The sequence below is a fragment of the Punica granatum genome, chromosome 7, assembly GCF_007655135.1.
Source record: "Punica granatum isolate Tunisia-2019 chromosome 7, ASM765513v2, whole genome shotgun sequence".
NCBI classification, from domain to species: domain Eukaryota; kingdom Viridiplantae; phylum Streptophyta; class Magnoliopsida; order Myrtales; family Lythraceae; genus Punica; species Punica granatum.
In genome coordinates, this window is record NC_045133.1 from 26,047,696 (window position 1) to 26,071,542 (window position 23,847).

The 23,847-nt window shown below is 33.7% G+C and overlaps 3 protein-coding genes, 1 long non-coding RNA gene and 1 pseudogene across 4 annotated transcripts; 1 reads left to right on the forward strand and 4 right to left on the reverse strand.

The window, feature by feature from the left end:
- Window positions 1–1,986: 1,986 nt before the first annotated feature.
- On the reverse strand, window positions 1,987–14,211 carry LOC116212836 (uncharacterized protein At4g26485-like). Its single transcript, XM_031547552.1, has 4 exons — window positions 13,770–14,211; window positions 2,893–3,251; window positions 2,567–2,765; window positions 1,987–2,413 (listed from the first exon to the last, which is right to left on the reverse strand). The coding sequence occupies exons 1-4, from the start codon at window positions 14,108–14,110 to the stop codon at window positions 2,140–2,142; spliced, it is 1,173 nt and encodes a 390-aa protein (XP_031403412.1). The 5' UTR covers window positions 14,111–14,211; the 3' UTR covers window positions 1,987–2,139.
- Window positions 5,580–6,075, forward strand: LOC116212840. Its single transcript, XR_004157943.1, has 3 exons — window positions 5,580–5,630; window positions 5,736–5,864; window positions 5,941–6,075. It is a non-coding gene; the product is annotated as an uncharacterized LOC116212840 (long non-coding RNA).
- Window positions 14,212–14,538: 327 nt separating the features above from the next.
- LOC116214557 lies at window positions 14,539–15,344 on the reverse strand (annotated as a pseudogene).
- Window positions 15,345–20,040: 4,696 nt separating this feature from the next.
- Window positions 20,041–21,027, reverse strand: LOC116212837 (disease resistance protein RGA5-like). Its single transcript, XM_031547553.1, has 2 exons — window positions 20,827–21,027; window positions 20,041–20,442 (listed from the first exon to the last, which is right to left on the reverse strand). The coding sequence occupies exons 1-2, from the start codon at window positions 20,918–20,920 to the stop codon at window positions 20,120–20,122; spliced, it is 417 nt and encodes a 138-aa protein (XP_031403413.1). The 5' UTR covers window positions 20,921–21,027; the 3' UTR covers window positions 20,041–20,119.
- Window positions 21,028–21,778: 751 nt separating this feature from the next.
- Window positions 21,779–22,677, reverse strand: LOC116212839. The gene is made up of 2 exons (XM_031547555.1): window positions 22,210–22,677; window positions 21,779–22,001 (listed from the first exon to the last, which is right to left on the reverse strand). Exons 1-2 carry the CDS (start codon window positions 22,478–22,480, stop codon window positions 21,943–21,945), a joined length of 330 nt encoding a protein of 109 aa, XP_031403415.1. The 5' UTR covers window positions 22,481–22,677; the 3' UTR covers window positions 21,779–21,942.
- Between the last annotated feature and the right edge of the window lie 1,170 nt (window positions 22,678–23,847).

Consider the following 23,847-nt stretch of genomic DNA (forward strand, 5'->3'; position numbering starts at 1 on the left):
GGCTCGTCATACAAATAAATTGTAAGCATGCATCGATGATCGAACTGATTAGAGGCTCGTCAAACAAATATAATACCGATGAAAATGTAATCCAAGTGCAGAAGTATCAAGTCCGAACAAATTTCAAAATATTAGTTCTGGTGGTTTAAGCAAATTATTCCCCGTGTAATTTCAACATGTGAAACAATTTATTCGATGAGCACAAACACCATGCTTCCTGGTCGTGTTCGGTACTTATTGGAGACAGAATCTAGACTATGGTCCATTTATGTTTAGGCTTATTAGACCATTTTTAGCAATAGTCTCTCCATAAATCTCTAAAGTGGGTTCGATATTTGTCACATAGATGCCACATATAAATGAAAGACATTAAAAAAAAAGAGAGAGAGACTTTGGATTCCAATAATTGATTTTTGATTGGATATCCGTTGTGGTTCCACACCTTTTTTATAGTTAAAGGACCCCACTTTTTTTTGAATAATAATAATTATTATTATTATGTAGCCGACTACATGTCACGTGTTGAAGTAACGGGTCTCACAAAGCAGAAAGAGCAAAAAAAAATATTAAAACTGCGAGCAGCTTTTTGATATGAGCCACCACGTGATGCCTCATGTATGGTTGCTTTGAGTCTCTCCGCAGAGAGACTCATCCCCCCGCGTGTAGATGCACAGGGATGTCTCCACCGGAGAGAGAAGGAGGACGCATCTCTGCACATGCCACGTGGCGCGGAGAAGCGCGCTCAAATTACTCGTTGGAGATGGTCTCATGGACTTTTTTCGTGTTTCACCTTGAGTACGTGGGAGAGGAGCGATCTGAAAATGGACCAAATTCATGCAGCAATCCACACTTGCCTCGATATCTCCACATCAAACTGTCTTAAATAGGCGTGAAGCGATCGATCACCCGCCGTCGCTGCGTTTGGGTGAAAGAAGCAAGAGAGACCACGACTTACAATTGGCTGTGGCAGCAATCTGCATAGCTTTGGCCCTGCACTTATCACAGTGCACGGAGTACGTACGTATAGCATTATGATGATCTGCTGTTGCCACACCATTTCAGGATATCGTATACAATCGATCAGTATTGCAATTACTCAAATCATAATTGTAAATTACTCTAATTCATACGCAAAATGTTACTCTACTTTATTAAAAATTATTTTTTCTAATTGCATTTAATTATGAAAAATGTTATTGTAAATAATTAAATTGATCTTTCGAAAGGTGATTAATTAAAATAACATGATAACTGATATATATGAAAATTATCTCATGCAATGCACGGAATAGAGCACTAGTTACGTCAATATGGACTTTTATCCAACCACAGGCCGCGTTTTATCTTCCTCTTTCACTCACCTAGCTCAGGCCATGTTTTCATCTTCCCATTTGACTGATCTTGCTAGCTTCGCTGGAGAAATCGAACAGCAATCGCAGTGAAATTAGTGATTTTGAAGCTTTGGTCGAAGCAATCGGATGGCGTTTCGCATTAGGGTTCATATTTCAGAGGTTTGTAAATTAGGGCTTAATTTGTTGCGTGGTTAGTATGAATCGATTATCTAGAGGAAGGTTGTGATGGCTCCAGCTTAGTATGTTCTGCAGAGGACTTTCCTTCAACATCAGCAGAAGCGGAAGAATTGTTTCTTTCAAATACACTTTGCCATGTTCTGAGCTCTACTGGAGCAGCAGAGGCAAGCTCTTTCACGAAGCCTCTTCAGCCAAGTTCTCGATCTGTCAAAAAAAAAAAAAGAGGGGGAAACCAAGCTTCAAAATCACCAAGTTATTCGACTTCAGGCTTCGACCAAAGCTTCCAAATCACGATAAAAGAAGAAGAAAAAAATTACTCGCTATCTCTTTCCCACTCATCCTATTTTCTCTCACTTTTCCACTTTTTACTCATTTTCCTCTCTTTCCTTTTTGGCCGCCCACCCCCTTGTTCAAAAACTGACTTTATTTTTTAGTCCCATAAGTAGTGATGGAACGATTCTCTAGCGAAAATTAATTATACATTTGCACAGATTTTAAAGGAGTAATGCATCTTATAAGTATATATACACACACTTCATCCTAGGAATAACGTAGAAATCGACTTTACAATGGAAATCACTAGTCACTATAACTGATTAGAAGAACCCATCTAACTTTTGGTGAACTTATATGTTTTGCACGGTCCAATGGGAAAACTTTCATCGCATCGAGACCCATCTCCTCTCTTATTGACATACCCCGGGTACCTCAAGGGCATAAACTCGTCTTCATCGAGCAAGTACAACCCAACTTCCTTGGCCAGACTGACTATGGCCCATGTGCTGAAAGGATAGGCCGTCTTGTGGGTAATATGAACTTGCCCATTGTAACTTAGCATCGAACTTGCACTCTTGAGGAACCCTTTGACGAGTTTCTGGTGAATCCTGAATTATTATTTCACAGTAGGTAAACACATCATTTGACAATATCAACGAGTTTCAAGTAAAATTCTTTTTAGTTATATATAGTTATGTACAATGCAGTCCAAGAGAGATTTTAGTGTGAATATATATATATATATATATAGATACACTTACTCAATCTGTCGAAGGTCATCCTCTTTGTAGAAGAAACCTGCATGGGGGAAATTAAATACGATGCGGTCGAAAGACTTAAGTATGAGGCTCGGGTGTTTGCTCATTGTGTGGGCGTTCACTCCATGCAGAACCGTACATCCCCGATCCTCAAGCTCTTTTAAGTTTATGCTGGCTCTCGAATACTTCCGCTTCAAGCTCACTTCAATCCGTAAGAGGTGGCATTATATAAATCATATTATTATATGTATGTATGTTGGGCCAAAACAAATAAATAGTAAAATGAGCATAGTGTCAACCTACGAATCAAGTTATATGTACCTATTTACCTCGGGAATCTAGGGAAGTGGCAACGATGTTAGGAGCAGAGCTGAAAGCTCGAGCTAAGCAGGCTGCGAAGGAGAAGTCACCTTCTCCAACCAACAGTATCTTGTGATTGCTGCTGTGGTGCATTATCTTCTTCTTTTTCCTCGCTCGCGTTCTCTTCTTCTCTTTCCTTGCTTGTTTTTCTTCTGCTTCTACATGGTTGATGATCTTCACCTCTTGAGGGTTTGTTGCCCTAACAGTATCATCTTTTGATGATGATTTTTCCTTTAAATTTATCCCATTTATAAAATCTAATCCGATGGTCTCTTCTTTTCGAAAATCAAAACTCACATCTCCCCTGAGAAACATAAGCTGACCTTCGCTGTGCAAAAGTCAAAACAAATTACTTAGAGAAAACTAGATACATGCATGTATATTACACGATACAAAGTTATAATTTTGTGCTAGGTTTTTGAGAAAATTAATTAAGCAGGAGACGATAAGATATATATGTATATGAATATAGGGTAATATTAGGGATGATCGATTCTGGGTACCCTGTATTTTTCATGATACCCGGACCCTACCCTGTAAGGAACAAGTTCCAAGATTTTGGAACCGGACCCTACCTTGTTGAATCTTGAAACCGGAACCTACCCGGAACCTGTATTATATCACAGGTCCACAGGTTCCAGGTACCCTGTTGGAACTTGTAAATTTTTTTCTATCGCTAAATAAAACCGAAAATGTCACATAAATAATCAGTAATCACAATATTAATAAAATTTAGATTAATTCGTAACAAAAATATATATATATATCTCATCAATCCATCGACAAAATTAAACATCCATATTACGGTGAGACAATAAAGTACATGATTCATTAGAGGAGACAGTAACTTTATTCTTTTATCTTTTTTTTAATAAATAACCGGTTCTGGGTACCCTGTAAGCAAAAACTGGAACCGGAACCGATTTCCACCGGTTACTGATTTTAATATCCGGAACCTACCATATTTTTAATACGAGCTACTCGGACCCTACCCTAACGGGTAATTCCGATCGGTTCCGGGTATACCCGGTACCTGTGCACACCCCTAGGTAATATGCTATGACCTCTCTATTAAAGTTTGGAGAAATGACAGTCAATCTCATTTGTCGAAGAAATATGTACTTAATCTCAATTGATTATTTTGACCACACCTTTATATTTTGGGAAATGTACCAATTTATGACATAACTTTTGTCATTTTCCTTTTCTTTAAGTTTTTTTATCGAATAAGGCCACCCATTATACATAAAATATTCGTACATATTTTTAAATTTTTTCCTCAATTTTTTATTATAAATATAAAAGTCCGGAGCTCATTATTTTATTTATCCACATTTCAAAATTTTCATTTTACTCTTTCATGTATGTAGATAGCTTTCTTAATTCCCATTTTGTCGATTCAATGTATGTGGATATCTTTTCAGACTTCATTCGCTCATTCAATGAATGGAGACATATTATATATTTTTATATTTAAAATACTGCATGACCCTTTGTATTGGTTTCCATTGAAAGAAAAAAATAGTGTCTTATAAAAATTCAACAATATATACCTAACTCATAAAATGTTTCACATTTATAGCTACCAATTGTGCGTCATAAATCACAATTAAATCACAATGCCTTATCAATCCTAAAAGACATGCGACATATATATATATATATATATATTCAGATTTTTGTTTCTAGTCTTTTATCAGGCAGTTCTTTTGGCCATCTGTTTACTTACTCTCTACTCCTCATTTACATTTCCAAAAATATTCTTCAAACTTTCAAAAGTATGTAACCGCGCGTACCTTTTCGCATATATTAAGCCATTTACACCAGTCGCCTCATTCTAAATACATATTTTCATCAATAAATTCTCTATTCAAGTATATTAATCATATCAAAATTATAATAATTTATAATTTATAACATTTATAAAAGTATAAATCATTTAAAGTGTTTCTCGATTTTTACTTTATGAAAATACCCTTTCAATTTTGAAAAATAGGCATTATATCCCTCTATATGTCTATTCAATTATAATTTTCTAAAATATAACCGCATGTACCTTTTCATGTAAATTATATCCTACGCACTAATCATCAGTTTCTAAATGTATTTTTTAAATCAATAATATATACAGATACATATATATGTACTAATTACAAAAGTGTGAGGTTTTGTTTTATTTCTCCACATTTATTCTATATACATATGTAGAATAAATTTTAATTCTTATTTCATTAATATATCGGCGTACCAACTAGTAGAAATAAAAAATATCTAAGAATAAACGAAAAAGGTTTAAAAGTTTTAAATTACATAGAGGAGAAATTGAGAGGAAAGGGACGCCAACCACCTTCACCTCACGCGATGTCATCGGAAACCACTAAAAACCTTGTCTGCAACGATGGTAGTCGACGGGGGGCCACCGTGCCCTTTCCCTTTCTCCTCTCTCCGTTTGATTGCGGTTGATTGCTAGCACCACCGCCAATTCTCCTCTTTCTCCTCCTTCTCTCTCTTCCCAAAGAGAGAAAGGAATAGAGGGAGGAAGAGGCGGTTGAGAGAAGGATGCCTTCAAGGTACTGATGTTGAGATTGTCCATTATCTCGGTTTTTTCTTTGACTTATCGCAGGGTTTTACTAAGCATGTTCCTTTCTTGTTTTTCAGGACTTTGTCAAGGAAAAAAGTTCGTGAGGCCAAAAAGGCCAACAGAGAGGTATGACTATGCCATGTCAAATACTATATGCCAACACTCGAATTTTGGACGGTGCTTTGGTTGTATATATGCCAGGGAAGTCTAAAAATATCCTCCTCTTTGCAGGCAAGAGAAGCTAGCAAGAAAGCCATTGAAGACATGAGCGAGGAGACCAAAACAGCATTTCAAAATATGAAGTTCTACAAGTTTTATCCCGTACCAACACCGGATACACCTGATTTATCAAACACTAAGGTACGATTATACTGTGCATCAAGCATTTACAACCATTACTATATGCTAACTCTCCGTCTATGCGCTTTCTTTTCAGTCGACATTCATAAACCATTACTACAGACATGCCCACGAACTCCTGTAATAGACCAATATCTGTATAACGACGGCTGTTCGTAGCTCGAAGATTTTTGTGCACTATGAGGAAGGTTAGGAGAGCCCTAGTTCCCGGCCCATACACTTCGTTGGTCATAGGTTAGCCGCCTCAGCAAGATAAGGACGGTATAGTAGCAGTTTATTTACTCATGGTTTAAGCTGTTTGTTTGCTGCTGGTTATGAGAAAGGTTAATTGTAACGTGAATGAATCGTTCAGGGTTATTTAACTCTGAACCGAGCTCCTGAAGATTTGGGGGAAGAATTCTTTGTAGCTACATTGATTATCAGTCTTTACCTCTGTCTTGTCTTCAGCTTTGTAACATCAGAATTAAGAGTTGGTTTCGACCCAGGCAATGCCGTCAAAGGCCTTTCTCTTCTCTCGACCAACTTCTTTTCTTTGGTTTATCTTTTAATTAGTTTATTTATCAAATTAGAAAGAATATAGTAAAAATAAAGAAAGATCCTTATATGACCATTGTATGTAATATGGAGGCTTTACTCAGTATAAAATAAATGTATGACTTAAGAAGGAAAAAAAGGAAGCAAAATTATGATATAATTTTTTTCAAAAATATAAAGGTGTAGTCAAAGAAGTCAACTAGGTCTAAGTGCATTTTTTTTCTTCGGTATATCTAAATGAATATTTCTTCAACAAATGGGATTTGGTGTCATTTCTCCAAACTACCCATGTATATATACATTGCCTTGTTTTGCATGTAATGCATTAACACAGTCGTCTAAAATTTCGATGCATTGACTGAGAATTGTTCAAATTTCCAAGGAGATTTTATATATGTTTGGGGTTGAACAAGCAATTCATTGAGTCTTCTAGTCTTCTCCATTTGGACATAGAATTACGTACATGCCGCTGTCCATTTACTTTCTCAAGGATATAGTGGTAAGATAATTTCTTCGTCCCGATCGACTATTCAGATCGAGGTATTCTCCTTATGGCTAGCTAAAAGTTATATTCAGGATTCGTGACAGATCAGAGTGGATTTTAATGTGTTTTGCTACCATTTTCATGGACTCAACGTATGTAAACAGGCAGATACACATGTTATGTATTGATATCTTGATGCCATATTGGACAAAGGTTGATGGTTCCTTTGCTTCATTTAATTAAATGTTATTTATTTAATTCACTATTCTACAATTATTTTTATATGATTAAAATTCATTTATTTAATTAAATGTCGTCTACTTAGTGAATCATTAAATAGCATTTATTGAACTCAGGTGTTCAGCTCATGTGTTGCACGGATTCATTATCATATGTCTATTATAACTAATTTTCTGCCAATGCGTTTCACAGGATCTTGACGTACATTACTTTTGATGACAAAGAATTAGGAAATCAACATTTATGAAAATATAATTTATATAGACAAAAAATATAATAAATTTTTTTTATTGAAGATATATTACAAACATAACAATTATAAGCGAGAGTGAAAGGAGAGAACATCATATTGATTAGCAATATTTACTCTTGCTCTTATGAAAATACAAACAACACATATATTAAAAGATAATAATATATACAAAGAATTGAATTGAAGTATAGATAATTTATGAACAATAAAGTATATATAGTCCCCTAGAACAAAGATTTTTAAATATAAATTATAAATTAGCATCTCAAAAAGCTTGATCGACATTGTGTCATTTCCAAGTCAAATTTATAATCACATCTCATTTGTCCTTTTCCACAATCAAAATTAAAATCAAAATCAAAATAACTTTAACTCTGAATCCAAACGGCCCCTAAAATATTGAACTCGGAAAAATCACATCTCTCAAGGAGTTCTATTTAGTAATCGTGAAAAATTCTCGATATCATGAATACATTGAATGTAGAAAATGCCTTCTCGATATTCTAAATGCATAGATTATAGATAAATGTACTTATGAAATCTAGGACAAATACATGAATTTCTGATTTAGAATTAAATTTTTTCGAGCAATCGAAATGACGATTAATTGTGAGCTCAAGGTTTGCTAATGGAGCTCTCACAATATCGCTATTAAGCTTTTTATATATTATAAATAGATTTTCTTATTAAACATAACATTTTTCAATTTATAATTTAAAAAGTTCGAACGAGTATTTCATATTTGGTACTTTTTAATAAAAGATTTATGCTTATTTTGCAACGAATTATCTTTTTTAATGTTTATATTATGTTCAATTTTATTATTACGGCATACTCATATATGTTTAGCTCAAATATCATATTGAAAATTTATTTTGCACCTTTTCTTTGAAGCAAAGTTTATGACATCCCTAATTGCAAATGTTAACTTTTTTCAATATTATCACAATAAGTTCATAGTGACTTTTCCCTTTACTTTACCATAAATTAAAAAAAGTGCTTTGTAGTAATATATATGAAAAATTTATATGTGGTCGGTTCATTTCTTTAGTATTTTTATCAGTTAGATTGTATATATTCATTTTTGAACATTTATACCATTTTTATAATAATTACTCATTTTATTAGCTTACAGTAAAAAAAATAAATCATCAAATTTGAACAATAATTTTTTTATTAAGTTGGACTAATTTTGAATAATTTAATAATTTTTGGATCTTTCACTATGCATTATGATCTATTTACTTGTTCATGTATTAGATGAATTTACGATATCATTTACATTTAGAAATTCTTATACAGTACATTTTAAATATTTACTTGTTCGTCTCAAAATTTATCTTTGATATTCTTATATTACCATAACTTTATAAAATTTAGCATATTTTCATAATTGATTTCAATTTTATATTTATAATCAACTAATTTTTTTTCCAATGGGAATAATTATATTAACATCTAATCATATTGGTTAGTTATATATATAGTTAATATTTTATAATATCAGTCATTTTTTTTTGTTATTGATTATATTTATTGGGGACACTTAATTCTAGTGTTCTAATCAGTGCGCTACATGGGATTGTTTTAATTGTAATTATTACCATTTTCTAGAATTTTCAACAATAACAAAAAAATATTAAATAATAATTCTAATATATTAGTTTAATTATTAATAGTTCAGTGACAATTTTACAACTATAATCTCTAATATAAGGTGTATTTAATATTTATTTCATCGTAGGTATTATGCAATATTATTAAATGCAGGTATATAAACTTGATCTTGTAAATTTCTTTATTTGAAATAATATGTGTTATATCCTTATTTTCAATTATTATTTTTTAAACTTATTTTTGTGCCCCTAATTTCGTAGATTTAGTGTCTTCAATTAATTTTTATGAAAATCCTTTGTATCAGTAACTAATTGTTTTATTTAATATGCCTAGTATATATATATATATATATATAGCTAATCGATACAATTCTAATATATGTTAATAATATATCGTTTGGATATATGTTATAGACATTGCTTGAGATTTTGCTATTGAAAATCCTTATTTTCAAACTTTAATTTTTTTAAATATATTCTTGTAATTTTATTTAATTATTGTGTTACGATAATTTGTAGATGTGCTTAATCATTTTCGAGTAAATATCATTATAATATTTATTTTCTTATTTATCTGTTCCATTATTTATAGACTTTATGTCTTGTACATTACACGATTTCTTTTTTCATAAATATAAATGTCATTTTTATTGTACAAATTCACATTTTGAAGCACTAATTTTCTTATGAAAACAAAAATATTTCCATTTATTAATTTTCATTAGTCAAATAAGAATCTTCAATAATCTCTTTACATATAAGACTAAATTATTATAATAAAAATTTGAAACTAATTGTTTCCATTAATATGCATCGCATTTTGAGATAATTTATTAATTAGATATGTCAAATATGTCAAGTTTAATAATTAGACTAAAAATTTGTATTTTCCTTTTTGAGCACATATTTGTCTCTTACCACGATAAAATATTTCCAATGTTTAATTTGAAATTTTATGCAATATCAACTTCAAATGTTTTCAATATTTCAATTTGAAATTTAATCCGCTTCTTATAGCAATTGTTCTAATAATCATTTCAATACTTATTTATTTTATCAATATGAATCTATCATTTACAATATAAGTTTTTTTTGTGAATTTTAAAATATAATTTTTATGACAATATAAAAAATATTTATAGTTGAGTTTAGTTAATATTATTATCTAAATATAAATGGACTATTTTAATCCTATATGATATGATCATATCTACTATAAAGTATAGGTCATTTTTCTATATGTACATATATAAGAGGAAAATTCTTTTAATTGTTTCTTATATTCTAATTGAATATTTAGCCTTCCAATAAACATCAGTAAGTCTTTAATTTTTTTTCACAATTACCAGCAGCATTTACTGTTGTTTCCAATATCGATATTTTGAAATTAATTATAATAAGCGTCGTTTTTTGTTAGGAGTTAACTATAATTAGATTAACTATAATATTTATTCTAATATTTATTATGTTAGCTAAAATATTTATTTCAATAAATTATTTCAATACTTTTTTGTTCCATTAATAATCCATCATTTATTAAGAAGCATTTATTACTTTCAAATTAGTTTTATATAATGTATAAATTCTTTTACTAATTATTCATAAATTTCAATGATAAATTTTCTTAAGTTTAAATTTGAAACAATAATTAATTTTGCAACTAATTACAATATTTATTTTATATACATAAGTCTATACTATATAAATAAAATTAATTACGTCTTGCATTAAATAAAGGCATGTTAAATAGGATTAGAATAGTCACTTTGCACATAAATAAGAAAATACAAGGGTTGTTAGCCTAAAAAATCATAAACTTTCAAAAAAAATACTAAATCTATAATTTTTTTTACCTGTAAATTCACAAAATTTCATTCTCATTGTCACGTCTATCAAATCGCTAAATGTCTATTAAATATATGACGTGGAAGATAACGATGCATATGTGGCTGACGGAATCCTGATGAATGCTTGATTCCGATTAGGATTTGCTTATTATGATTAAGGTTAGATTAGAGTTTAATTAAGGTTCAATCAGTGATGTTTAGGTTTTCGGTGGCTGTGGACGGTGTTTTACCCGGCTAAAGGTGGCTGTGACAACCTTCTGGGCGGTAGAAGGATTACGACCAACAAGCATGTCAGCCTTGGCCATGTCTAAGGGCATGTCTTCTGTAGTTGGCACAGGGTAGACGAAATAGATCATAGGAGGATCAGGGCTTGCAACCCACCCATTGGAACGCGATCGCAGCCCTGTGAAGTGCAAGAAAATTGTGACTACGGGTTTCACCTTATGATCTAGAGTCGTCGGTTACTGCGTCCTTGAGTCAAGATTGTGGTTGGGCTCGGCTATTCGTAGTTGTTATCGTCATCCCTGATCCTTGTCCGAGCCAATTCTTCCTCGAGCCAATTTAGTCTAGCTTGATGTGGCAATGGTCACGGTCAGTGATAATACTGTTGTTGTCGCTGTAGAAAGATAACAGTGACTGGCAGCCTTTCCAGTTGCAATGAGCTAGGGTTTCGAGAGAGGTGGCATTAGGATTATGAGAGGAAGAAGAATATGGTCAAACTTGGTCAATTTGACTAGTATGACTAGTTCGGTCAAAATTCCGACTAGTTAGATCGATTTTGACCAACTCAGTTCATTCTACTCGGTTTTGGCCCATTCAGCACGGCGGCCTAGGATTTCATCAGCCACATATGCTCCGCTATCTTCCACATTATTTAATTGGAGAACTAACGATTTGATAGATGTGGTAATACAATGAAATTTTGTGAATTTATAGGTCAACAAATGAAAAAAAAAATTGTAGATCTAGAGAATTTTTGAGGACCCGTTTGGTTTTAGGGTCAGTTTTTAAAATTTTAACTCTAATTTTAACTATATTCACTACACAACAAAAGTCAACAACACAATTATTACTTTTTCCTTTTTTTTTCAATTTTTTTAATCATTCAATTCAATTTTTAATACTAAATTCTTTCAACTATTCATTACTTTTTCACACTTTTTCTAATAATTCAACAATACAATTAAAATTAAAAATCAATTCTACTTAACTCTAAAACCAAACACACTGTGAAAGTTATGATTTTCTAAGCTAATAGCCCAAAATATAAAGAAAGTACCGTAACTAACCATATGACAAATAAAAAGATTAAAGAATTAGTCGAAAGACTACATATACTCACTCATTTAATGCCCCTAATATTTGATATTTCATTTTCGAACTACGATATATATATATATATATATGTATATATGTCTATGAATAAATTATTATACCATCAACTAAATATTTAAGCTGATCTTAATATAATTTCGAGCAAATATAAATTGTTATAATTATTTTATGAAGTTATGGTAATATAAACTTAAAATATTTGAAATAAGAATGTAATAAAATATTAATTTTTAAAGTATGTATAATTGAATTTGTTAGAATATCTATAGAGAAATATACCTAATTTATAAATGATCATAAAATATGTTATGCATACTAATTAATAGAGTTAGTTACAAAATTGTTATTGAACAATTTTAAAATTAGTTCAATTTCGATAATATATCATTGATTATATAATATAAAATCAATCATTCAGTATATTTTATTATATGAAGGGATAAAAATATTTGCAAAAAATAGAATATAATTATTACAATAAATGAAAAATATATGCGTTAAAAATACAACACAAAGGATAGCTACACTAAAGAAACAATTTATTTACCATTTATAGAATTTCTATGAGAAATGCTATAAGCTTTATCGTAGAAAAAACTTTACGTACTATATATGAACTTATGCTCGTCAATAATAAATATAAAAAAAAACTTAAAAACACGTATGTCATAAAAACTATTTTCAAAATAAAATTGGTAAATTTAAATATAAATTTTTGTTTTAAATTCTGAATTAAAGTATATATGTTAAATCCAAATTAATAATTAACTTAAATCGATTATACATATTAAATAAGAGTATTAGTTGCAAAAATTATTATTGAACTATTTAACGTACTCTAATTTTTAATTTAAGATTATGAAAAATTATTATTTGAAACTTGAAACTAATAATAATTGAATATTATTGATCCTAATAAAAAATTGGTCTTTCAAGATGAGAATAATTTCGGTATAAGAAAGATTATAAAAAATATATTAAAATGAACATGTGGAATGCGCGAGGCAAAAAACTAATATATATATATATATATATATATTTAATCATTGATACATAATAAAGATTTAACATAGGAGATATTCAATTTATGCATCTACTTTACTTCTTTTTTCTTTTGGCTTTAAATACAGTGTTTTGCCGATATCCTTATTTTCAATTTTAATTTGGCAAAACTTAGTTAGAAAGTACAAATAGAGAGAGAGAGAGAGAGAGCAAATCCAACTATGCAAAAGCTACAAACACCAAGAAAAGCCAAGGAGAGCCGAGCAAAAGCATAAGCATTTCTTTCAGCCTACTAGACCTTGGCCCCCCTTTAACCAAAACAAAAAGAAAACATAAATATGTCATTCATCTTCAAGCAAAATGCAAACAACCAAACCATCAAGAAAATAATCCTAATAACTAAGCCATAAACCAAATGATTCTTCGGGATTAAAGCTTCATAAAGCTCGTTAATTATTTTCATGTACCCTAAATCGGAATCCATCGATCAGCATCAGTATCAGGTACATGTATGCCATTGCCACTGATAAGAACATCCATTCATTATTGATATATAACCTGATACGGGCCTCAAAACAGTTGAATCCACCGTACCTGCTCTGGGACACGTCAGAGATTTGGCGCTTGATGATGGGGGCCATTGGAAAAGGGGGCTTGATGGAACCGGGCGCGTCGTCCCATGCTTCTGCTTCAGCTCCTCCTCCACGAGCTCCCCCAGTTGAATCAGAAGGAGGCAGGGGCTGCATTTGCTCCTTGCAGTCGTCCCTCGGCCTCTGATGAGCTTCTGGCGACCCAAACAGGCCAGAGATCACGTAGTACACGGCCAGCCCGAGGGCAAGGACCGTGAAGAAGGTCGCGGGGGAGTAGGCCAAGATCGACATCCCCGTGTAGGCTAAGATCGCTTTTTTCAGGGTCTGCCACAGTTGCAGGGCCATGTCGAGGCGGAGGAGAGGAGGAGAGGAGAAAAGGCAGCACTACCCCGGGGGTTTGGTCGGAATTGGGTGATGAGAGCTTTTTGTGAGGTTCTTGGGCATCAAATTCTTCCTTTTGCTTTTGATGATGTGCCCGGAAGGTCTAAAGAATCCATTCCTTTCCTTTTCTACGTGGAAAACGTAAAATTTTCTTTATTAATTAGACTAAGCCTTAGATGAGATTATAAACTAATAGCAAAAATAAAAATAAAAAAGCACAAAATTATTAGCTTGACATGTGTCCATTCAAACAAGAGCTTTAGTTTTATTTATGGATTATTGATTGATTGATCTCTCACATGATGGTATCGTTGATAGTCGTCCATTGAAGGATACGTGTTGTAATAGTACGATTCGTATATGCAGCTGTAGCTGTTTGATTATTCCAGAGATCATGATGTCATTGATCGAACGCTCAGTATGTCAGCACACCGGAACTTTTTTCTCAGGGATCGAGTCAGATTTGCCGAATCGATTCCTTTCCCAACCACAACGAGGTGGTTCCTGTCCGTTCCATGTAATTTCACCGAAATAACTGTACCAGTCCATCTAGAGGCGTAAAGGGAGCGAGTTACTGGCTCGTCATCCAAATAAATAGTAAGCATGCATCGATGATCGAACTAGTTAGTGGCTTGTCACACAAATATAAATAGTAAGCTAATGCAACGATGATCGAATCAATACCCCGATGAAAATGTAATACAAAGTGTAGAAGTATTGGGTCGGAGCAAATTCTGAGTAATAGTTCTGGTGGTATATAAGCAAATTCTTTGCCGTGCAATTAATTTGAACATGTGAAATAATTTATTCGATGAGCACAGACACAATGCTCCCAGGTCGCGTTCGTTACTTATTCTCGTAATTAGATTAGACTGCGGTCCATGTATGTTTGGGCTTATTATGGTATTCCTTCTCTCATGGACTTTTTCGTGTTTCACCTCTAGTAGGCGGGAGAGGAGCCATCTCAAATGGACCGAATTCATGCAGCGATCTACACTTGCCTCGATATCTCCATATCAAACTGTCTCAAATTGGCGGGGAGGTTCGATCACACGTCGTCGCTGCGTTTGGGTGAAAGAAGCAAAAGGAGAGACCACGACTTACCATCAGCTGTGGTAGCAGTCTGCATAGCTTTGGCCCTGCACTAATCACAGCAGACTGAGTACAGCTTTATGACGATCTCTTGTCGCTGAGCCATTTCGGGATCATATACAACTGATGAGTATCTCAATTACGTTTTGTAGCAGGTCATCGGAGAACGATAATTTTCGAACATTTACTGATCAATATATATATATATATATATATATATTAGCTTAATAAAAGGCCGGGAGGAGGAGACCAGCGTAACAATCCCCTTGTGAAGACCAGATGAGCTCTACAGCCGCCATGAAATGTTATATTCGCTCGAATAAGTAAATGACTTGGTGAGAAGTTCACTTAGGTCACTATGACCCCACCAAAGTACACAGTGAACCAGAACAGATCTCATAGGGTAGATGACAAGTATTTATTAATACAAATGCTTTCGTGTTTAAATCGAGTTTCGATCCCTTAACCTTCTTTTTGGATGACGAACTCCGTTACCAACTGAACTACCACCTTTATACTGATCAATATATAGGTGGCATTTGGAAGAGCGCGGTTCTAGATATACACGGTGCCCACATGATTTCCCATTTATACTTATATTGAGGACAAAAAAAAAGGATTTTGGTTGTGAACTACGGAAATTTCAAGTCAACGCACTAAAGTCGTCGTCGTCTTCCTCTTCCTCTTTTATTAAGAAAGCTGATACGCGCGAGAAGCATCGAAATTATAAAGTGAGGCCGGTGCATGTAGGCCCATAGTATAAGGGTCCCTTTCTGGGTCTACTCAAGCCCGCAATCATCGGTAGCATGGCGTTTCTTAATGAGAAATGAAACGTTTTTGCTAAATAAATAAATGATTCATAAAATTTCATGGAAAGGGATTGGATTTTATATATATGACATGCATATGTGACTAGCTAGTCACTCCTCGAACTCATCCTTTCTAAATTGTTAACGAATTTCTCTTTTGGCGCATATGAATTTAACACTATCAAAACGTAACCCCGGACCATTGTCCATGCTCTTCTTCCCTGCACAATTAATGAAGAAATAGAGGGGCCGAAAATAATTCGTTATACATATATCATAGTAGACGAACTTATATACATGTATTAAGATTTTATGAGATTAATAGAGTTTATCGGTTGCGATACCGGAATTTGGCTTCAGGCATGAAGTAATCGTGCAATGAAGGTTGCAGGAAGTTGTTAATGGCTAGAGAATTAACCCATGCATGCAGTCCTTCATGCAGCCTTGCACACAATGGTGTACTGTTCTAGCATCAGGATAAAAACTCAAGATAAGCCAGTACGTGCACAAGCTCCTTCTACTAATATTCGGTTGCTCGCCATCAAAGGCCGCCATGAACACCATAATCGCCTTCGACTTAATAGCTCCCATGGCTCCCCTCTTCCCCTTCTCTGCAGACCGTGGACTTGCTACTGCTTTAACTTTTTTGTTTTTTGTTTTTTTTTGCTTGTGACCATGGATTTAGTGTAATAAAATAGAAATTCTAATAACTAATAAATGAACAAAGACAGTCTTATAACGAGTATAGAATTCATAATCTTTTTTTATTACTGGGCAAAGGCGTAACTCACTATACTTATTATAACTCACTATACTAAATCCATAATCTAACTTGATTGCAATTGCTCCATTAAGTTAGAGAAGTAAAATTCGATGGGCTTGTTTATTTGATAAATTATTTATTATAATTCTCGTACTAAACGGATGAAATTGAAATTTCGGTTGATAAATAAAATAAAATAAATGAATCAAATTGTCATTAACTGTTAGTGCTGTCCAAGTAGCGGTTTGTTCATGCAAAATAGTTCTACCGCCTTGACCGAAGGAATTCAAGACAGAAGCTTTGTATTCGTGGCACAAGCGTTATATATTTGGTAAAACGGTCGTGTATTTGACCGAATAGTTAAAGAATTTTTTTTTGATTAATTAACAAAAGTTCCTTTGTGGGATACGTACGAGGGACACGTCCCAAACAAGAGCCACATCATTCTTGATAGCGTTCGTTGAATATAAATAAATACAGGTTTTAGTGCCAAAAGTTGACACGGAGATTAATCGAAATAATTTCAGAATATTGAGTGAGAGAGTTAAGGTGTTCTACAAGTTTGCTATGGTAGAATATACAATGGTTTCATTGTATCCTCGAAGAAATTCAACTTTGTGTGGAGGCGAATAACTCTTTTTAAAAAACGTTGTCCTGCGCCTTGAAGCAATTATTCAACATAGAAAATCGTGTTTATCATTTTTTTCGACTCCAAGTTCATGGTTGACATTGTCTTTTTTGACCGTCTCCGAAATTCGTCTTCTTTAAATCCGAATTCGGTTTCGTATTCATCTCCGAACCGTCCATGCTAAAGTACAAATCCTCAACAGGTAATTCATAGGAGAAAAGGTTTACCCATCTGTTAACTTTCCTTACGAAAATATGCTCAGGAGAAATCGATAGATAGACTTATACTAAAACATATAATTATGGTTCACCACATACATGCTGAGCTAGCATACAGTATATCCCCATGTCTGTTGCAATTTTCTTTTTGATAATTTTTTATCGTAAAAACTTATTGAAGATCCAGTATGAGATAGGAAATAAAGTAAAAAAAAAACGCATAAGTTTTATTGATGAAAATTTAATCCTCAATTATACAATTAATGAGAAATGAAAAAAAAGAAATTCTTCATTTCGAGTCGATGTCTTACAATACTACATGAAGACCCCTTCTTTTGTCTGTTTCAATTTGGTCGTTGCTTCTCGTGGAGATTACTCCATTTGTTAGGTTGTTGAGGCAACCTTTATTGAATAACTTCCATTTTCTCCTACAACCGTATGTTAATACTTACCAAAGAATGGAATGTCAGTTTTTTTTTTTTCCTTTCTTCTGATAGTGTAACGGGCCAAGTGCCCAAGGAAAATTAAACATAACAAAAACGGAGTATGACAGCCCAAACTAGGCACGAACTTAGGAATTTTGTTTAAGGGGGTGAAATTCAAAAAGACTTTATATTTGTAAAAATCAAAGAAGGCAAAATAAGATAATTTTAAAATAATAAGCTCGACAAAATTTAATAGAAATTTTATGACTTTTCACAAGTCCCAACTACGTCTCTTAACACGAATGTTACAAAGAAGAGAATGCTAGCTAGAAACACAATTGCATGAGTGGCATTTTTCCCTGATACTCTTAATAGTAAAGAAATTGAATGCTCCTCATTTTTTTATTATCAAACAGGCTTATGAGTCTAATATAATGAAATAGAAATTTTAAAAGTTAAGAAAAGGGTATGAATAATCCCATCAAGAGTATTAAATCAAGAATCTCTTGGTTAACAGACGAAAGCGAGCGCCAACACCCTCTTTGATGAATGCCAATCATTTGATTATAAAAGGATTAATTATTAGCCTATTCTCATTTTTCTCACATTGCATTTGACCTATTTTCTTTCTTTCATCATCTTATGAGGGAGCTCTTCTTATTTCGCTTAGATATGAACTTTGATAAATTGTTTCACTAGTACTGGTTACTAACTTAATTTATCAGAGATAACATGTATACGCTTGATTCTGGGAATAAGCGATTTTCCTTGTCTTTGATTTAATCCAACGACTGACGTGACTATCCTATCTAATGTTCACGAAGTTCTCTCCTCTACAAAAGATTTTGCCATGTTCGTAAACAAGAAACAGAAGCAATATATACCCAATACCCCGACTCTGAAATCTCTAATGGTGTGTAAAAACCGTTGAACAACATTATACATATAGTGCTTGCTCTTCTTCTCTTTCACTATTACTTGATCTTTTTCTTCTTCACCATTGTTGATGATATTCACCTCTTCTGGACATGTTGCCCTAATTGCATGACCTTGATCTGATAATGATTTATCATCCACATTTATCCCATTTATGCCATCCAAAACACTAGCTATATATCTCTTCGCTTTGAATAGATCCTTCCATTAGCAGCACCTTATGATGGCACAACCTTAAAGTTAAGGGCGAACGTTCGAAGGAGGAAAGGCTTACGATGGATACCTAGTCACCCACAGACAAGGAAGGTGGTTGTAAGCAATGAAATATCTAGGCTTACATCTCCCATGAGAACCATTATCTTTTGATGCAAAATTCATGGCAATTTTTTTTTGGGGGTAAATGTGGCAAATACTTTTATCTTAGGGGGTTTATTTTTGTATTTATTATCTTTTTTTTTTTGCTAATCCGGGATATTTGGGCTTCGCCCGACTAATCTCCGAGGCTCCATGAACCCCCGGCGGCGTGCGGAACATGTAATCACTCCAAAGGCGCTCCGGTGGCTCCAAAGGGTTTCGAACCCGAGATCGGATGGATACTTAAGTTCCTCCTTACCAGTAGGCTAAATTCCTTGGAGTTATCTTAGGGGTTTATGCTACGTCGATTGAACTTCCTTTTCTGAATATTATGCGAATACTTACCAAAGAAGGTAACGTAGGCGGAAACATAATTGCAAATAGGGATTTTTCTTTGAAGTTTGACTTCGGAGTAGGCCCGAATCTTAACTGGATCCAACAGCAGATTTGAGGAACATTGCTCTCATATGGAAGGATAGGTGTCGCCTTTGAAAGGATTTGCCATCGCCGTGTAACATGAAATGAAAGCTATGAGTAAAAAACTATAATAATTAATGACGATAACCAACATCTTGATGGCTCTATGTATCGAACGAATCTCAAAATCAAAGAGAATGGAAATGAACTTTGTGTACCACGAAAAAAGCGCTCGAACTAGTAAATAAGAAGTAAACTATAAACAAACCACAAATTACATTCACACAAAAACATTTCACATACAAATTTACATTGAGACAACAGATCTTTCTCACATGACAATACAGTTACTTGCGCTCGAATCATAAGCCTCTGTGTACACGCGAGGGCAGCTACTATAATACGAAGGAGCCGGGCATTGATGGTGTTGTTGATAGCCCATTGAAGGGAACGTGTTGTAATGATCATATGATTCATATTGACTGCTCCAGCTGCTTCTTCCTGGTGACGATGTGATTGGCCGAACGCTCAGTATATTAGCATGCCGGAACTTTTTTCTCAGGGATTGGGTCAGACTTGTCGAATCGATCCCTACCCCAACCACCGCCAGTTGGTCCCTGTCCATTCCTTGTATCTTCACCGAATTTACCGAACCTGTCCATCCACAGTCCCATAAAGGAAACTATAGTCAGTGGCTCGTCATTTGAACAAACAGTAAACTAATACATCAATCATTGAGCTACCAATGAAAATGCAATTTGAGTAGGGAAGTATCGGGTCCAAGCAAATTCCGGCTCTCAGTAAAAGTTCATCATGTGGTTTAAGCAGATCTCGTGCAGTGTAATTCGAATGTGTGCATAGTTACTTATTCAACGAGAACTAGGAGATCTCAGGTCGGGTTCATGACTTAACCGAGAAAGGACTGGGTCTCAAGATACCTATGAGGAGCAATCGAAATGGACTGAATTTACGCAGTAATGACTAATCTAGCTACCCCAGGCTTTGGCTTGAAGAGAAAAAGGAAGTGAAGAGAATTACCATCGGCTGTGGCTGCGATCTGCATAGCTTTGGACCTGCATTTATCGCAGTGCACTGAGTACAGCTCTATGATGATCTCCTGCCGATGAGCCATTTCGTGATCGTGTGCGGTGCACAGTACTACTTACGAGTATCGGAACACAGTTTGCAGGTTATCGAAGAAATCCCGAGGATAAGCATACAAACTCAAAGAAATCCAGAGTGGGATGATTCTCTGACATGATCAGTTGAAAAGGCGTATGATATATATATAGCTCTGGAAGAGCGTGGTTTTTGATATACACACGGTGCCACAGACGATTTATTATTTAAAATTACTTATTAAAAACCAAAAAATAAAATAAAATAATGTAACCATTTTGTCCCAAACCGCGGGAATATTACCGGAACTTAGAAATAATAAAGAAGTTCAAATTAAACTGAAAAATCAGAGGGCCGATTATTAAGATGATTTAATTAGTGTTGAGAGAATCAATGGCGGACCTGGGGGGAAGTCTTCGTCTGGAAATTGCAAGTCAAGATGCTAAAGTCAACTTCTTAAATGTGCTCTGCTCTGCTTGATTGATTGAGAGGCAAGGAAACTAAATGGTGGGCCCTATGCATGTGGGCCCCCTGTCCAAGGTTCCCACTCTGCGTGTCAGGCGCACATTCGCCTTAGATGGCTGACATTTCTCATATGAAATATAGCAATTTAAACTTTTACTAAATCTATTATCGGGAATTGATTTAAATGGTTGAGTATTTGTTCTTTTTAAATAAAATTTTTAATTTAAGTTATGTAAAGGAAAAAATTCATGTTGGGCGAGTTTTACTAATTTGTTGGTCAAACCGATTCGAATTGAATTAGTCGGTCATGTTGGGCTTGCAGATATCGAAATATATTCCAGAAAAAGAAATCTTTTGCCAAATAAATGAATAAATAAATGAATCATAGAATTTCATGGGAAACGGACTGTATTTCATAGGTTGAAACATATATGACATGCACATGGCTATAACAAGTCGTCACTCCTCAAACTGATCCTTTTTGTTAAACTACGGAATTCTTATTTTTCGTACATATGAATTTGACACTAGCAAAATGAAATCCCGGCCCTTAGCAATTGATTTCACATCTTAAGATGCCCCGCAGTCCTTCGAGCACGACCCTACACAGCCTTCCAAACTCTTCATATCTGCAAGATGAAAGTGAAATTGTAGGCCGAATAGCGAGAGGTAACGTATAGTAAATAGGTTTTCTTTCAACCAACAAACCAGCTTGCTAGATCATGTGGTTGTCCCTTGATCGTGTTAGGAAAAAATTGGATACACATATGTATATGTATATATATATATATATAGGTAGTTTATAAGATTAATAGAGTTCATGATGGATCATGATACCGGCATTGGGCTTGAGGCATGAAGTTATTGCACAGCCAAGGTTGCAGTTGTTGATGGCCAGCGAATTCCCTAAGCACCCTTTCATGCATCCAAGCATACAGGGCTGTAAGGGACTGGTTACGGGATAACATTTCAAGGCACACAACATCCTGCACCAGTCTGATTGTCCGATGTTCGGTTGCTCATCAGCAGAGACCGACCATATCGGAGATAACATCAGGATTGTCATCACCACGGATACCATAACAATCTTTGACTTAATGGATGCCATTTGCAGTTTGCAGCTCGAATTAGAGAACTGAAGCCTTGTGATGGTGATGTATTCTAGCTTCTAAGACCCAAAAGTGGACATTTATAGGACTAGAAGAGGATTGACTTCGCGTAAGTGTACTCGTTAAGAACAAACCAACGGGATTTATACAAACATGCACACCGACACGCATGCTTAGCTAGCGATAACAATGCATTCATTTTCCCATGCTGCTGCAATTATGTTGGTGCTTTCTAGCAAAAAATAAAAAATAAAAAAAATTTATTAGATTATATATGCAATATTGATTGAATTTTGATTTTCTTCTTCACTTCCAACCAACCATTTCCATATGTGAATATACTCACCAAAGGATATAAAGTTTGTTGGAAAAATAATTGCATGAATGGCATTTTTCACTACATTATTCTCTATAAGAAAGAAATTAAATGCGCCTCATCCAATGAGAGAAAGAAAGAAATAAATGTTATTCTCTATAAGATGGTTAATTATATATTACAGCCAAGCAATTTACTAAAATTTAAATAAAATATCTTCAAAATCCATGTGTCTTGGTTAATATTGTAAAAATCTTAAAAATTATTTGTATACTTTAAATTATTTGTGAATAAATTATTAGGAATTTAAGTTATTTGTGAATAACTTATTAGGAATTTAATGCTGCGTTTGGTTTCAAAGTAGGATTTTAAAATTAGATTTTAATTTTGAAAAAGAAATGTATAAATGAGGCCACCCTTTGACTTTGTATGAGTTATTTTGTTTTGTTGTGGAAAAAGAGTGGTATAAATGGGGTCCATCCTTTGATTTTGTATAAGTTATTTTGTTTCGTCGCGAGTAGAATTAAATTAAAGTAGGATTTTAAAATCATACTTTGAAACCAAACAATCCTTAAATTATTTGTGAATAACTTATTAGGAATATAAGTAATTTTTGTTACTTCAATATAATGTACTTGATTTATGTGAGATTTACTCAAATATGAATAATTTATTTGATATTCAAATACTAGACATGGTAAAAAAAAAATTATTTGCGTGCACGTACAGTCATTTTAAAGTGTTGTACCTATGATTTGTCCCCACTTCTTCTCATTGCAATTAACTGTATAGGCATCTCGGATTATTTAATGCATTACATCCCTTTATCAAACTTTAAAATTAAATAGAGAAAATGTGGTGTGTCTCAATTTTCTTCGCCCTCGACTTTCAAGAAATCTCATGTTAAAGTCACGGACTCGCGAACGGAACTCCTAGCATACATTTATTTTCCACTTTTTGTTAATCATCAATTAGGCCCATAAAAATTCCCTTAAAATTAGAATAAAATCTTAAACGGAACTATCAATATACTATTGTTCATAATCACCC

Excerpts from the sequence above, each read along its gene's own strand:
- LOC116212836 (XM_031547552.1), bottom strand. The coding sequence starts at position 14,110 with ATGGCCCTGCAACTGTGGCAGACCCTGAAAAAAGCGATCTTAGCCTAC. Across the intron at positions 3,252-13,769 it reads TCTGACGTGTCCCAGAGCAG|CGAAGGTCAGCTTATGTTTC; the intron begins GTACGGTGGATT and ends ACTTTTGCACAG. Across the intron at positions 2,766-2,892 it reads CACTTCCCTAGATTCCCGAG|TGAGCTTGAAGCGGAAGTAT; the intron begins GTAAATAGGTAC and ends TACGGATTGAAG.
- LOC116212839 (XM_031547555.1), bottom strand. The coding sequence starts at position 22,480 with ATGGCATCCATTAAGTCAAAGATTGTTATGGTATCCGTGGTGATGACA. Across the intron at positions 22,002-22,209 it reads ATGCCTCAAGCCCAATGCCG|ATATGAAGAGTTTGGAAGGC; the intron begins GTATCATGATCC and ends TTCATCTTGCAG.
- LOC116212837 (XM_031547553.1), bottom strand. The coding sequence starts at position 20,920 with ATGGCTCATCGGCAGGAGATCATCATAGAGCTGTACTCAGTGCACTGC. Across the intron at positions 20,443-20,826 it reads GATCGCAGCCACAGCCGATG|GTTCGGTAAATTCGGTGAAG; the intron begins GTAATTCTCTTC and ends GTGGATGGACAG.